This window comes from Notechis scutatus, chromosome 3, assembly GCF_049901735.1.
Source record: "Notechis scutatus isolate UNSWTSFEM ecotype Mainland chromosome 3, rNotScu1.2, whole genome shotgun sequence".
NCBI lineage: Eukaryota > Metazoa > Chordata > Lepidosauria > Squamata > Elapidae > Notechis > Notechis scutatus.
In genome coordinates this window covers 203,618,450-203,633,107 of record NC_142011.1, presented here as the reverse complement: position 1 = coordinate 203,633,107, position 14,658 = coordinate 203,618,450, and the positions used below count along the sequence as shown (strand labels likewise).

At 41.2% G+C, this 14,658-nt stretch overlaps 1 protein-coding gene across 1 annotated transcript; it reads right to left on the bottom strand.

Annotated features, from left to right (window-relative positions):
* Window positions 1-850: 850 nt before the first annotated feature.
* LOC113428561 (proto-oncogene Mas-like) lies at window positions 851-2,081 on the bottom strand. Its single transcript, XM_026691116.2, has one exon. The coding sequence runs from the start codon at window positions 2,079-2,081 to the stop codon at window positions 1,038-1,040; it is 1,044 nt and encodes a 347-aa protein (XP_026546901.2). The 3' UTR covers window positions 851-1,037.
* Between the last annotated feature and the right edge of the window lie 12,577 nt (window positions 2,082-14,658).

Here is a 14,658-nt window from a genome sequence, read left to right as displayed (position 1 = left end):
TCTTCAAGGCTGCCGTTCTCACTCTCCTTGACCAGGTTCTCATGGTGTGTGCAGGAGGGCAAAGTGTGTGGGTCAGAGGAAGGCCCACTCCCTCTCCATGCAAGGAGACCTGGCTTTGTAACAAAAGCATCCTCAGCAATAGGGTGGGAGACCACCAGGAAAGATCAGGAGGAGGACACAACAGGATGGCCAAAGGGCAGTAGGCATAGGCGTCCCGAGCTTCATTTTCGCTGGCAGAGGCACCAAGGGCAAGTCCTTCACTGTTTCCAAGGCAGCCCCGTGGGCCAGATCTATGTACCTCATGGGCCAGATACAGCCCACGGGCCTTGAGTTTGACACCCCTGCTTTGGAGGAATTTGTGGATGTCTGTGTATTCTCAATATAGCTAGGAATGCTGATAAAAATGCAACTCAGTTTCATTCTCAAGTGCACAGATGGTCTGGTCTAAAAGCTCTAGGGCAGGGGTATCAAACTTGATTTCATTGAGAGCTGCGTGAGGGTTGTCTTTGACCTCGGGGGCTAGGTGCAGAGGTGGTATTCAGTAGGTTCTGACCAGTTCTGGAGAACTGGTAGTGGAAATTTTGAGTAGTTCAGAGAACCGGCAAATACCACCTCTGACTGGCCCCACCCCCATCTATTCTCTGCCTCTTGAGTCCCAGCTGATTGGCTGGGTCTTCTTTTATTGCTCTGCACAGGAGAACGGAGCTGGAAAGCAGGTTAGTGGGGCGGGGAGAGAATAGGATTTTTGAAGTAACCTTCCCCCAGGAATGGATTCTTTTTTTGTCATGTATATGTATACATCCGAACTGGACTTTGTTATTTCTCTGTGTCATATATGTTGGTATATGCATATTTTTAATGTATTTTATTTTATTGTCATGTTCCACTTTGAAAATTACATATACAGCAGTATTTCTCTGTTTACATGGTTTTTTGATTAGCTATTTTGTTGGGCAAACCCATCAATGTTACGTGTTCTCATGGAATCCAGATATTATTTAAGGATTAGAAAATGAATCCACCATGATAGGGAGTCTTCACAACTGGTCTTCCTCCATAGTTTTTGGCTTTTCTGAGTTGTCCTGCTCATCCTTGAAAACTCTTTGCAAAGCAAGCTTCAAAGATGCTCTGGGCTGATCCTTTCCCCTCTTCTTTCTTCCCACTAAGAAATAAAAAAGTGGGTTGATGCTGCTGTTGATAGCTGCACATCCTATTCCAATGGTCATAAGGAGGGGATTAGAGGAACCAAAATATTCAATGACATAAAAGACATCCATTGGGAGAGAAAAAAGGAGGAAGAAGATGAGAGCCAGCAAGAGAGTGGTGAGAAGCTTCCTTTGATTGCGTTGCGATTTAGACCTCATATGAATCCAGAGAGTCACAGTAGACACAACCATGAGAGGCGTACAAAGTAAACCATTCACAATCAGCTGGTAGAGAAAACGTGAGCCTCCAAAGCTCTCGGTTTGATATAGTATGAAGTGCACCACAGAGAGCAGGAAGCAAAGGATCCAGAGAAAACCACAAACAAGGGTGGGCAAATATGGAGGACGATGGCAGCGATGCCAGAGAGGGAATAGGACAGCCACGCACCTGTCCAGGCTGATGGCCGTCAGCAGAAACTGGCTAGCAGAATAGGTGAAGGAGAAGAGCTCAAAGAATAAGGAGAAAAAGGTTTTGACAATATATGTTCTTTGATCCAGAGATAACACCACCAGAAAGATTGCTGCCATAATGAGGGATGTGAGGACCCCAAAATCAGCGATGGAGAGATTCAGGATGAAAGTGGTGAAAGGATTCCTCTTCATGGAAAAGGCCAGGAGATAAATTGTCCTTCCATTTCCCACCAGGCCCAAAATACAAATAAGGACAATGAAGCCATCGAAAAGAATACGTGTTAAATTATTGGACAGTTGCTCATATGGATAAAGATAAATTTCTGGTATTCTGGTACTATTGGAAGCAATTTCAGTTGTATTGAAAGGAGTGTTGAGAAGTATGGGATCATTTATCCTGATAACAAAACGAGACCAAAAGAGAATCAGTCCTTCTAGCAGAAATGTATATACATGCATGCACATACGGATCCACACACGCACGTATGCACACACAAACACACACAGTTTTTTTTAATTTACATCAATATTTTTTTCAGTCTTGTGAGTATTCATATGGGTCAATATAAAAGGAAAAAAGAATAATATTCCATAGTTGTATACGATAAGCCAGGGGTCGGCAACCCGTGGCTCTGGAGCCGCATGTGGGTCTTTCATTTTAACTCCGTGATTAATGGTTTCCTCTGCTATTTAGTGCCATCAACTGCTCTGCTCACCACTTTGTTTGGTGGGGGGGGGATTTATTACCACCCGCCCTTTTAAAAGTTGGCTTTCTTTTCACCCCTTTCTTTTCCAGGGGCTCTTTTCTTTAGTTAATCAGTAAATAGGAAATTTTCACCCAAGTCGACTACGCTTTCAATTTCTCTTTTTCCACCAGAGTGACGGCCATCTGCCCCAGCCTTGTAGTGGTTTGCAATGACCGCTTTCCTTTCAAGTCAGCTGGAGAGGCTATCTCTCGATCTAACAGGGATATTGTGGTATCCTTGGGATCAGCAGAATGTCCTCTCCTCGATCGTCATTTTCCAAGATGATTTAGGTCCAAGGGACCACTGGCTTTCAGGATATCAAGGTCCTCCCTAGGAGCCCATAAAGATTTTCATTCTACTGCCATGATGTCAGCCCCGCCCTCCCACTTCATGTGGCTCTTTCATACCTCTGCTGCAGCTCTCTGTCGCCAGTCAGTTCCACAATTGATAGGGCTTTCAGTTAGGACAGATAGAGGAAAAAGGATGCCATGCGAGTAGGAAACTCTATGGTGGGGGAACCAGACTTCCAGTTGGCAGAGGAAAAAGGATGCCACGCTAGGAGGAGACTCTATGGTGGGGGAACTGGACTTCCAGTCTACTCCAGAATTGAATGGGGGGCTTCCAGTTAGGACCTTGGTGGCTCTTTCAGTGTTTGAGGTTGCCGACCTCTGCTATAGGCCATCTAACCAAGCTGAAGAAATAGATGAACATTTTGCAGGAAGTATTGAAAGCCTGACAAATTAATCTATTTTGATTCTTGACTTGGCTTTATCTTTCCATGTAGCAATATTGCGACCACTTCCCTTTAGATGACTCACCATTTAGGAACAAAGAAAATGTATTGTATCATAATATTCTTACCTATTAGAGTATTCAGGCCAAAAGTAATCAAGACAAATGTTCGGGAAGTAAGGAGGTTTATGACCATAATCTAAAGAGGAAATTAACATAAATGAAGATTGTCAGGCAGCAAAAATGCTAATACGTTTTAGAAAATTCCTCCACACAGATTTGTGCCTTTCTGAATGGGAATCTCTGTATGCATAAATCAAATAATCTACAATGGATTTTTCCCCCCTGTGGTTGCTCAGATAGTCATTAGCCAAGACTCGGTCCCTGTGTTGCTCTCTAAGCTGCCCCAGAATTATTTAACCTGATAATCAACTCAAAGATGCTCATTTTGAAAAAGAAACAATTTTTCCCAGTCTAGCTTTTCCTTTATTTTCAGAAATGCATCTGGGCCTCCAGTCACATTTTCCCCTCTTAAAGTTTTCTTAAAGTACATGGAGATTGATTTCATCTCTTATGTCCCTCCAAAGGACAATTCTGGGATGATGTTTCCTAGAGGAAATGGCAGATATTGCTGTGCTAGCAGATATTTCTTACCAGGAAAGCTGTTTTATGAAAAATTCCCTCAGGAACTATTTTGTGAATGGAGCCACGGGATGTCTTCAAAATGCCAACACAGCTCCTAACCTCAGGAGTTGATGGGTCTCATGATTTGGTGCTAGAGTTTCAATTTTGGAATTATTAATCCTGTGTGGTTCTCATTATCAGTTGTATCCCCAAAGGTAAAAACATTGTATGTAACATAGATTTCATGCTTTTCATACCTCCTGTGTTATAAAATTCTTCACCAATTTTGTATCCATCGTCCATTGTTGTTTGTTTGCTTAGAAAGGTTCGATTCATTGGTTAAGTTGGACAACCCAGGACGCTGCAATTTAAGGGGAAATAAAATTAATAAAAGAAAGTAAATTTGTGTGTACTCCTGATTGTCAAAATGGCTGAAAGAATTGTGTTCTTGGGAAATTTAAAATCATTGTTGTGTTGGAAGTAAAATCTAGTCCAGTTCTTATTCCAAGCCAGGAGAACGATGCAGGAGAAATGAACTGAAGGCAGGCTGCAGTTGGAAAGGAGGTCTCCATTTATTTAGTAGCCAGAAACAATAGCAAAAGCACTTAGACTTAGATACCAGTTCACAGTGCTTAACAGTCCTCTCTAAGTGGTTTACAGCATATTGCCCCCAACAATTTAGATCCTCATTTTACCCACCTCAGAAGAATGGAAGGCTGAGTCAACAACAGTGACAGCAGCATGTTTCTGGGATGGCTGACAAATTGGGGTTGAGAGTAGATGGACTTTTATACAATTTGGGGGGCTTTGTGATTGAGATGCCTGTTTATGTCCTTTAATATTTCAATGGCTGTTGCCAGATTTCTATGGGGTCATGTAGGGGTCATGACTGGCTCTACAGGCATAAGGAAAAATGCAAATCCTGGGTGTTTTCTTTGTCTGAACTAATCTTGTTAATCTTGGCTCATTGCCTATTGTGCTGCTTATTCAGAACTGCCTGCTGCCCTTTATTTATGAATAGAGTGGCCTGGAACTTCCGGTTGAACTTCCCCGAAGACAAACCATTGCCGCGATTGTCCATGGCTTTGGTCCGTGCTTCTTTGTCGGAGAGCCCCAATTGTCCAGATTTGGGGCAGAAGCCGCCTCATAGGGGCAGTGGAGGAAGGGGAGACCACTAGCTGGGTAGAGGGGAGCCACATATCCCCTCCCTGGCTTGGCAAACACTCCCTCCCGAAGACATCTGAAGCAGTGGTCTAAAATGGTCACCCTGAAGGGGAAGAGACTGCTGGAATAAGATTGCGCAGGAGGAGCGGTGAAAAAGAGGACAGCATAGAAACCAGGAGAATTCTGACTTAAGGCACCCCAGTTTTGAAATCTTTTAAAATCGTTAAGAAATTGGATTTAAATGGTGGACAAAGAAATTAAGAAAGGAAAATTCTGACAGATGAAGTGGCTTTGTACTTAAAAGGAAGAAGCTGGAAGAAGAAACTTGTTTTTGAAATAATTAAACATACAACCCTGACACATTGTCTAAAGATGGCAGGAATGTTATTGGACCTGAAACTGGAATTTAGAAACATGAAAGACATGCTACAAAAAGAGGGCAAATCATTTGGTTTTGCATTGTAATTTTTGGAAATGGAGGTTTCAAAATACCAAGAAGAAGATAAATCAACACAAGAAGTGGCCATCTTAAATGAACACTTAAATCAACGGAAATTTAAGCAAAGGAGGAATAGAAAGAGAATTAATAATAGGAGGTTCAACAATGTAATTAAAAAGGGGGTTTATTCTAAAAACCGAACAAAAGAAAAGGAAACAGTGGGAAAGGAAACTTCAGGCGGCAGTAATGGAAAAGAAGGGGGATAGAAATTGGAGTGATAAAGGGCAAGAATGAAATGGGATTTGGAAAGAAAGGAATATGGCAAGCACATAACAATGAAATGAAATAGTCTAATTAAAAAACACAGAGATAATGGCTGATTGAAAAGTATAAAGAAGGGGATTCTGCAAGAGTATAAGGATTAGTTTATACAAATAAGAAATGATAAGATTGTTTAGAAAATAGTGAAATATAGATTATTAAAAGGGGACTGATATTGTTTTGTTATTGCTGTGATTGCTTTTTTCTATTTATGAGATGACATTAAGAGAGAACTAAAACAAAGATATTAATAATATTAAATGAATTAATAAGCAATAACATAAGAAATGATAAACAGTGGAATATAAAGTATTAAAATGGGAGATAGGGATTGATATTGTTTTGCTATTGCAGTGACTTTTCCTCTTCTCCCTTTATGTTATGAAATGAAGAGAGGTAATCAGAAGATATTAATAATACTAAGTGAATTAATAAGTGGTGGTAAACAGAGCAGGAGTAATGTCAAAGGGAAAACAATATTAGTTCTTATGAAATTATGGGATTAATTATGTTTGTTTTAGCTATAATTTTATTAATCTAGATATATTCTTAAGGTAATGAGACAGGGAACTTGCAGACCCAGATTTAAAAGAGATATACGTAATGTAGTAATTACTAGAAAACTATCATTGTGTCTTTTTCTTCTTTTTTAAAATGTTAACTCAAAGTTAAATTAGGGGAATTTTAGGGAGGGGATTAATTACCTGATATGTTTAACCACAGGGATGGCACCTTGGAATTGGCAAATAGGGATGTTGTATTGTTGTTATTTATGATTATGATTATGTTAATAATAATAATAACATAAATGTGTGAATTGCTGGAATGATGAATTAATAGATGAGTAAATTGCAGACCTGACACAATAAGAAGATAAAATATAATGAATATGAAGATATATAATGATGTATTAAGGATTTAAAGAAATAGATCAAGCAATGTGTTGGTAAAATTACAAAATAAGATGGAAAAAGCTTGTAGATTAAAATTAAAGAAAATATATAAAGTAAGTTTAAGATAAGATAAGTTATCAAATGTGAAATATGAATATGAAATGTAAGTCAAGTTTGTAATGGAAATGTGTTAACCTGGAATCATGCTGTTCACTGAAAAAAGATTTTTCTTTTCTTTCTTTAATATGTGATATCCATTCATAAAGCCTAGCCTCTTCAGGCCTCTGCTTGTGGTTGTCTTCCTATGGTAGAAACACTGGAGGCTTATTTCTGCCTTTGTTCAGGAGACTTTTGTCCTCTTCTCCTTTAGGGGAAATATTCTATTCTGCCTCCCCTAATATTTTATAGAATATTTCATTCTGGGGAGTGGGGAAGGCTTCCCACAATTGGTTTGCTGTCAGAATGATGTTCCTTCTTTCTCCTCAGTAGAAAATAGACCAATGAGTTAACACAGACAGTAGCCATATGTAATGAAACTGAAAAATTTCCTATTGGAAATAACATCGTTGATATAAATGGCAGTTGGTGGAAAAGAAAAGATGAGGAAGAAAAACAAGGCAAGCAAGATGGCTATGAGAAGTTTTCCTTAACACTTCCTTCCTGATTTAAGATAGCCTTTAATGAAGAGGGCCAGGCTGGAGACCACCCTGATATTTACAAACTGAAGTAAATATGAGAATAAGGAAGTAGTGGAGAATCTTTAGAAGACCTGTAACCCGTGGTGGGATTCATTTTTTTTTTTACTATTGGTTCTGTGAGTGTGGCTTGGTGGGTGTGGCTTGGTGGGCATGGCAAGGGAAGGATACTGTAAAATCTCTATTTCCTCCGCACTCCTGGGGGAAGGTTACTGCACAATCTCCATTCCCTCCCCACCCCACTAACCTGCTTTCCAGCTCCGTTCTCCTGTGCAGGGCAACCAAAGAAGACCCAGCCGATCAGCTGGGACTCACTAGGCAGAGAATAGATGGGGGTGGGGGCAGTTAGAGGCGGTATTTGCCATTCCTCCAAACTACTCAAAATTTCTGCTACCGGTTCTCTAGAACTGGTCAGAACCTGCTGAATACCACCACTGCCTGTAACCAAAATTAGACTGTAATAGGATAGATCATATAATGGCGCAGATTATTGTAGACTGATATACTGGATGATGACATTGTTGTCAAATTGGGAAGAAGACAGCCAAGCAACAGTCATGGCCGATGACCCTTAGAAGAAATTGACCAGCGCAGTAAGTGCTTTTAATATTTCTGTGAGGGAATCTTAAGCAGAACTATCTCAGTGATAAAATTTAGTATATTATTACATCCTTGTAGTATTGGTTGGAGATTTGTTTTGCTTCATTTATGATTGGTTATTGACAAAACCATGAATAGGTGTCAGACTTTTGAGATAGGGCAGGTCAGGAAACAGATACAGGCAGCTAATACTGGAAATGTAGTAATAATAGCTATAATAAGAAAATATTGAAAGCTTGACAAATTAATCTATTTTGATTCTTGGCTTCGTTTTATCTTTCTATGTAGCAATATTGCTACCACTTCCCTTTAGATGACTCACCATTTAGGGACAAAACTGCTAATTTGAATGTTCTCTTCCTCTTCTTTCCATGTCTTTCTGTTATTAGCATCAGGGAAGAAATAGAAGAAGAAGCCCTAAAAGCCAGAGAGCTTTCCCCCCCACCCCCATCTTTCCTCTTATATCAAAAAGAATCAAATGGTCTCTGCAGATCTCCAAGATCACTTCATCGTTCCTGTACAGAATGGCCTGTTTTCTCGAGGTTCTAGGTAGCTGAAATCTCATTAAATCACATTAAATTACTCTATACTACACTAAAGTAAAAGGGGATGAGGTGGTTCAGTGGCTAAGAAGCTGAGCTTGTCGATCAGAAAGGTCGGCAGGTCGGTGGTTCAAATCCCAAGCATCGTGTAATGGAGTGAGCTCCCGTTACTTGTCCCAGCTGCTGCCAACCTTGCAGTTTGAAAGCACGTAAAAAATGCAAGTAGAAAAATAGGGATCACTTTGGTGGGAAGGTAACAGCGTTCCATGCACCTTCGGTGTTTATTCATGCTGGCCACATGACCACAGAAACATCTTCGGACAGCGCTGGCTCTTTGGCTTTGTAACGGAGATGAACACTGCCCCCTAGAGTGTCCCCTCCAGAGCATGAGGCCTGGGTAATTTACCTTAAATAAACCTTTACCTTACATTAAAGTAAAATATAGAAAAAAATAATAAAATAAAATGAAGCATACAATGAAACAAATATAACATCACAGAAACAACCTTAAAATGATCTTCGTAGAAGATCTCAAAGGACATCTTTTGGCAAAAATATGAGTAATTACTTGGGCAGAGTGCAGGGGAGAAAAAAAGGCAAAAGGTAAGCAAAAGAAATCCCAACCAACAAAAAGGATAAGAACATTTGGTAGGACAGGAGACAAATATTGAAATAACTCTGCTCCCTGTGACCTGAACCTGTCTTCCCAAGGTTCTAGGTAGCTAACATTTAATTAAAACATTTTAGATTAATCCACACTACACTAAAGTGAAACATAAAACAAAATAATAAACGTGAAGAATGCAATGAAACAATAGCCATATATAACACCATAGAAGTTAGCTTAAAATCATCACCATAGGACAAGGGTCTTCAAACTTGGCAAGTTTAAGACTTGTGGACTTCAACTCCCAGAATTCCTGAACTAACATGACTGGAGGAGGAATTCTGGGAGTTGAGTCCCACAAGTCTTAAAGGCTGTCAACTTTGAAGACCCCTGCCATAGAAGGTATCAAAAGTAAGGACATTTTTGCAATTATTTTTGCAATAATATAAAATGAGTCATATGCATGGGCAGAAAGTAAAGGAGAAAGAGCAGGGAAAAGGAAGACAAAAAAAACCCCAACCAACAAAAAGAGAGAGAGAGAGAGAGAGAGAGAGAGAGAGAGAGAAAAGAAGAAGAAGAAGAAGAAGAAGAAGAAGAAGAAGAAGAAGAAGAAGAAGAAGAAGAAGAAGAAGAAGAAGAAGAAGAAGAAGAAGAAGAAGAAGAAGAAGAAGAAGAAGAAGAAGAAGAAGAAGAAGAAGAAGAAGAAGAAGAAGAAGATTTAGTAGAACAGAAGGCAATGATTGAAATATCTGTGCTCTCTATGAACTGAAAAATCTAATCAAGGAGTACAGTGGCACAATGCATGTTATATCCAGAGAAGGTTCTCCAGAATAAAATGAGGAGCTTGGAGTCTGGTCCAGAGGTGGTATTCAGCAGGTTCTGACCAGTTCTAGAGAACCGGTAGCAGAAATTTTGAATACTTTGTCAGAGAACCAGCAAATACCACCTCTGACTGCCCCTGCCCCCGTCTATTCTTGGCTTCCCAAGTCCCAGCTGATTGGCTGGGTCTTTTTTTGTTGCCCTGCACAGGAGAACGGAGCTGGAAAGCAGGTTAGTGGGATGGGGAGGGAATGGGGATTTTGTAGTGTCCTTCCCCTCCCATGCCCGCCAAGCCACACCCACCAAGCCATGCCCACAGAACCGGTAGTAAAAAGTTTTGAATCCCACCACTGGTTTGGTCATGGGTTGGGGGAAAAGTCAGTAGAAGAGAACCAGAAAAGGACATTGTCACAAATTTTCCAACAAACATTTGAAATGATTTAGTGGTACAAAATATAAGTGCTCTAAGCCCCCCTATAGTGGATGTATCAGAAATCTCCACACAGACTCCAAACAGATCTCAGTTTCTGAGACTCATCCTGCACTTGCAAACAGTCATTTTCATATAACAGATACCTTGAAGAACATTTTTTGCTAAAAGAATTTTAGCAAAAATTTAAAAATTGAGTGAAAATCTTTTAAAAGTTAGTAGCTAATGATTGCTAGGAGAATAAAACGTAATGGATTCAGCCAGCTGTAGCTCTTGAAAAAAATACTAAAGGTTTTGAGCTACTTGATGAGTTTTCCATTGTTCTCCAAAGATGGATGTTTTGTCATTGATCATTGATGAGCAAGATTAATATCAGTAAGGCATTCCAAACAAGGTGTCTCAAACTATGAATTTTAATGTTAACACTAATCTTTATTGTGATGGTCCCCCTTTCCAATCAAGACACCATAATTAAAAAAAGGATTTTTAAAAACAGAGAGACAAACTGCAGAAAAAAACAATTACTACCAACCTGCCTTCCATCGAGGACCTGTATACTGCACGAGTCAAAAAGAGGATTGTGAAAATATTTACAGGTCCCTCACATCCTGGACATAAACTGTGTCAACTCCTCCCCTAAAAACAACACTATAGAGCCCTGCACACCAGAACAACTAGACACAAGAACAATCTTTCCCGAATGCCTCTGCTAAACAAATAATTCCCTCAACACTGTCAAACTATTTACTACGTCTGCATTACTATTAATAATCTTCTCATCATTCCTATCACCCATCTCCTCCCACCTGTGACTGTATGACTGTAATTTTGTTTCCTTAAGATTTATATTGTCTTCTAGTATGATTTGATTGCTTATTTGTACCCTATGACTATCATTAAGTGTTGTACCTTATGATTCTTGATGAATGTATCTTTTCTTTTTATGTACACTGAGAGCATATGCACCAAAGACAAATTCCTTGTGTATCCAATCACACTTGGCCAATAAAGAATTCTATTCCCAATCTGTTTTAGAAAGACTGGCAGCTAACAATTAATAGCATGATAATAGAATTCATAATACATATGTTAAAATTTATTGGAATCAGAGATGAAAAGATTGGGGTCACAGCATTCTGGAACAAAATTTGAGTCATTTGCCAGAGGATTTGCTGATCCCATCCTAATTGTCCCCCAGTCCTGTCCTGAGCTCAAAGAGGAATATTCTGCAAATAACAACTATCACAACGCGAACTCTAACTTTACTGCTGACATACCTGGTGATGATATAGGAAGAATCTCCAGAGGAGACTAGGAGGTCTCTTTCAGAATCGAAGGATGAGATCTTTTTCAGTGAATTCGGTTGGCCTTCGCCTGATGAAGTTAGTTCCTTCTTCAGAAAAAGGGAATTGAGCTGGACCTCAGCAGCTGCAGATTTTCTCAGGAAAAAAAAGAACTTGTATTATATGCATCTCGGATTTTTTGCAGCTGAATGTGTTATATCACATGCAAGATGCACAAGCAGTACTGAAAGATCCTATCAAAAGGCTAAACACATTTTCAGGTCATGAACTGAATGTCAGCCCTGAACCAGAGATGGTATTCAGCAGATTCTGACCAGTTATAGAGAACCGGTAGCAGAAATTTTGAGTAGTTCGGAGAACTGGCAAATACCACCTCTGACTGGCCCCGCCCCCATCTCTTCTCTGCCTCCCAAGTCCCAGCTGATTGGTTGGGTCTTCTTTTGTTGCCCTGCACAGGAGAACAGAGCTGGAAAGCAGGTTAGTGGGGTGGGGAGGGAATGGAGATTTTACAGTATCCTTCCCCTGCCACGCCCACCAAGCCACACCCACCAAGCCATACCATGCCCACCAAGCCATGCCCACAGAACCGATAGTAAAATTTTTTGAATCCAACCACTACCTTGAAGCCTTTTTATAATGTCTTCAAGGCCACAGGGAGGCTGGTTGGAGCTATGGGAATGGGAGGGAATGGGAGGGGGGGGATAGTGACAGCTGGGGACTTGTAGCCAAAAGAAAAATTCATCCTCCTAGGAACCAAGGACGTTCCCACTAGGTGCTGGTGAAGGCATGGACTGAAACCAACTGGAGTTGGGACTATGACCTGGTTGGGCCATATGATGGACATGTGGACTGGGAGGGAAAAACTTTGCTTTTTAATTTGGGTGGGAAAAACCTCGGGACTTCAGAATCGGGTTTTCATCAGATGTGTCAATATGCTATGCCTAATAAATTTGGACTTTGAGGTGCACCTTGGCCTTGGAGTTTTCATTGCAGGAAGCCAGTTACTTGGAACCCTGACCCTGAAATTTGGTTTACATGGTTTTTTTTAACAGTATGAGAAATGAATAGTTAATGTAGTGTTTAAGAATCCTCTTGTTAGACATGACATAGTTAAGAGTTTGGAATAGATCAGGGGTGGGATTCTACCAGTTCGCATCTATTCTCTAGAACTGGTTGCTGCTGGGGGCAACGCTGGACCCTTTGCCGCAGCTGGCTCGGAATCAGGTGGAGGAACTTCGAATGGTAGGTCGACCTCTCATGGCTGCTTGTTGACCATTGTTTCATGCCTCGGCGTGTCGGCCTCTCCGAGTTCGTGTTGTTGTGCACTGGTCAGCTCGCTATCTGACGGGTCCTCCGAGGTCTCGACCCAATGGCCTCTCACATGGTCTACATGTTGGCATCATACATGGCCATCTGACAAACTTATTTTATATGATTTCGGCCCCATGACTGCCAATATCTTAACCAATATCTTACAGATTTCCCAAGAAATTCCAGGCGTAAACCAAATCCCCAACCTGGAAAACCCTAACTCCTCTAAAGGAATCTAATGTAATGGTTGGGGCATAACTGGGGTGAAGTCTCTCCATGTTATTCCTCAACTTTCGCCCCATTAACAACTCGGCTGGGGAATGATTGGGAACTGTACTGGGGGTAACATGCTGCATTAGCAGATATTTTGCTAGTTTAGAATGCCAGTCCTCTCCCTCTAACCGCCCCAGCACTTCCTTGGCGGCCCTCACAGCTTCTGCTTGGCCATTAGAAGCCGGGTGGTAGGGCGTGATGAGCACGTGCCTTATGCCCTGGCTCACCAAGAACAACTCAAAATTTGCCGCGGTAAACTGTGGACCGTTGTCCGACACTGGGATGTCGGGGAGTCCATGGGTTTCAAAAAGGAGATCTAACACTTTGATAACCATATCAGATGTGGTAGTATGCAGGAGGGTCAACTCCACCCACTTAGAATATGAGCCCACTAGAATAAGGAAAGTGTGGCCCTGGAAAGGTCCTGCAAGGTTGATAGACTTAGCAGACTCCCATTTGCCAGAGTCAGCAGCGGCTGTGGCAGCTCTAGAAGCTTGGCATGCCTGACAAGTTCTAACTTTTTTGGTGATGTCAGAGTCTATGCCTGGCCACCAAACATAGCTCCGGGCCAAAGCTATTATCATGTGGGCCGTTCCTGGATGGCCCTCGTGCAGACTATTCAATATTCTAGGTCTCAGGTGGCTAGAGACTACTACCCTACATCCCCACAGTAGGCAGCCTTGCTGTGTGGATAAGTCATGCTGTTTGGCTCTGAAAGGCAGAAATTGGGCATCCAAAGAACCTTCCGACCACCCCCTTCTCACCCAGTCTAATACCTATAAAAGAATAAGATCATTAGATGAGGCTTTAGCAATGTCCGAGGCCGTGACAGGTAATTGATGATCATCAATCAATGGTATTGGCAAGAAAGGTGTGGAGTCTTCGATTTTGTCTGGCAAGGGACAACGCCTTAAGGCGTCTGTATGTCCAAGGTGTTTGCCCACCCTGTATGACAAAGTGTAGGAATAGGCAGCCAGGAATAATGTCCAGCGGGTCATCCTAGAGGACAAAACAGAGGGACTTTGATGATCACCAGACAGAATACCAAGTAGAGGTTTGTGGTCCATCACTAACTGGAGGCCATACAGGAACTCATGGAACCGTTTAACCAAGGCAACAGCCGCCAAAGCCTCTTTATCAATTTGGGAATAATTTCTTTCTGTAGTAGACATAGTTCACGAAAAGTAAGATATCGGGGCTTCCACCCCGCTTGGCAATGTATGAGTAAGAACAGAGCCTATACCAAAAGGAGATGCATCGCAGCATAGTACTAATTACTTTCTGTAGTAGACATAGTTCACGAAAAGTAAGATATCGGTGCTTCCACCCCGCTTGGCAATGTATGAGTAAGAACAGAGCCTATACCAAAAGGAGATGCATCGCAGCATAGTACTAAGGGTAATTGGCTGTCAAATTGTATCAAAACACTGTCAGAAGAAAGCAGCGATTTGACAGCTTCGAAAGAGTCCTGTTGTGTTGGTCCCCAAGTCCATTGCGCTTGCGCATCCAATAACCTGTGAAGTGGTTCAGCAATAGAAGCCT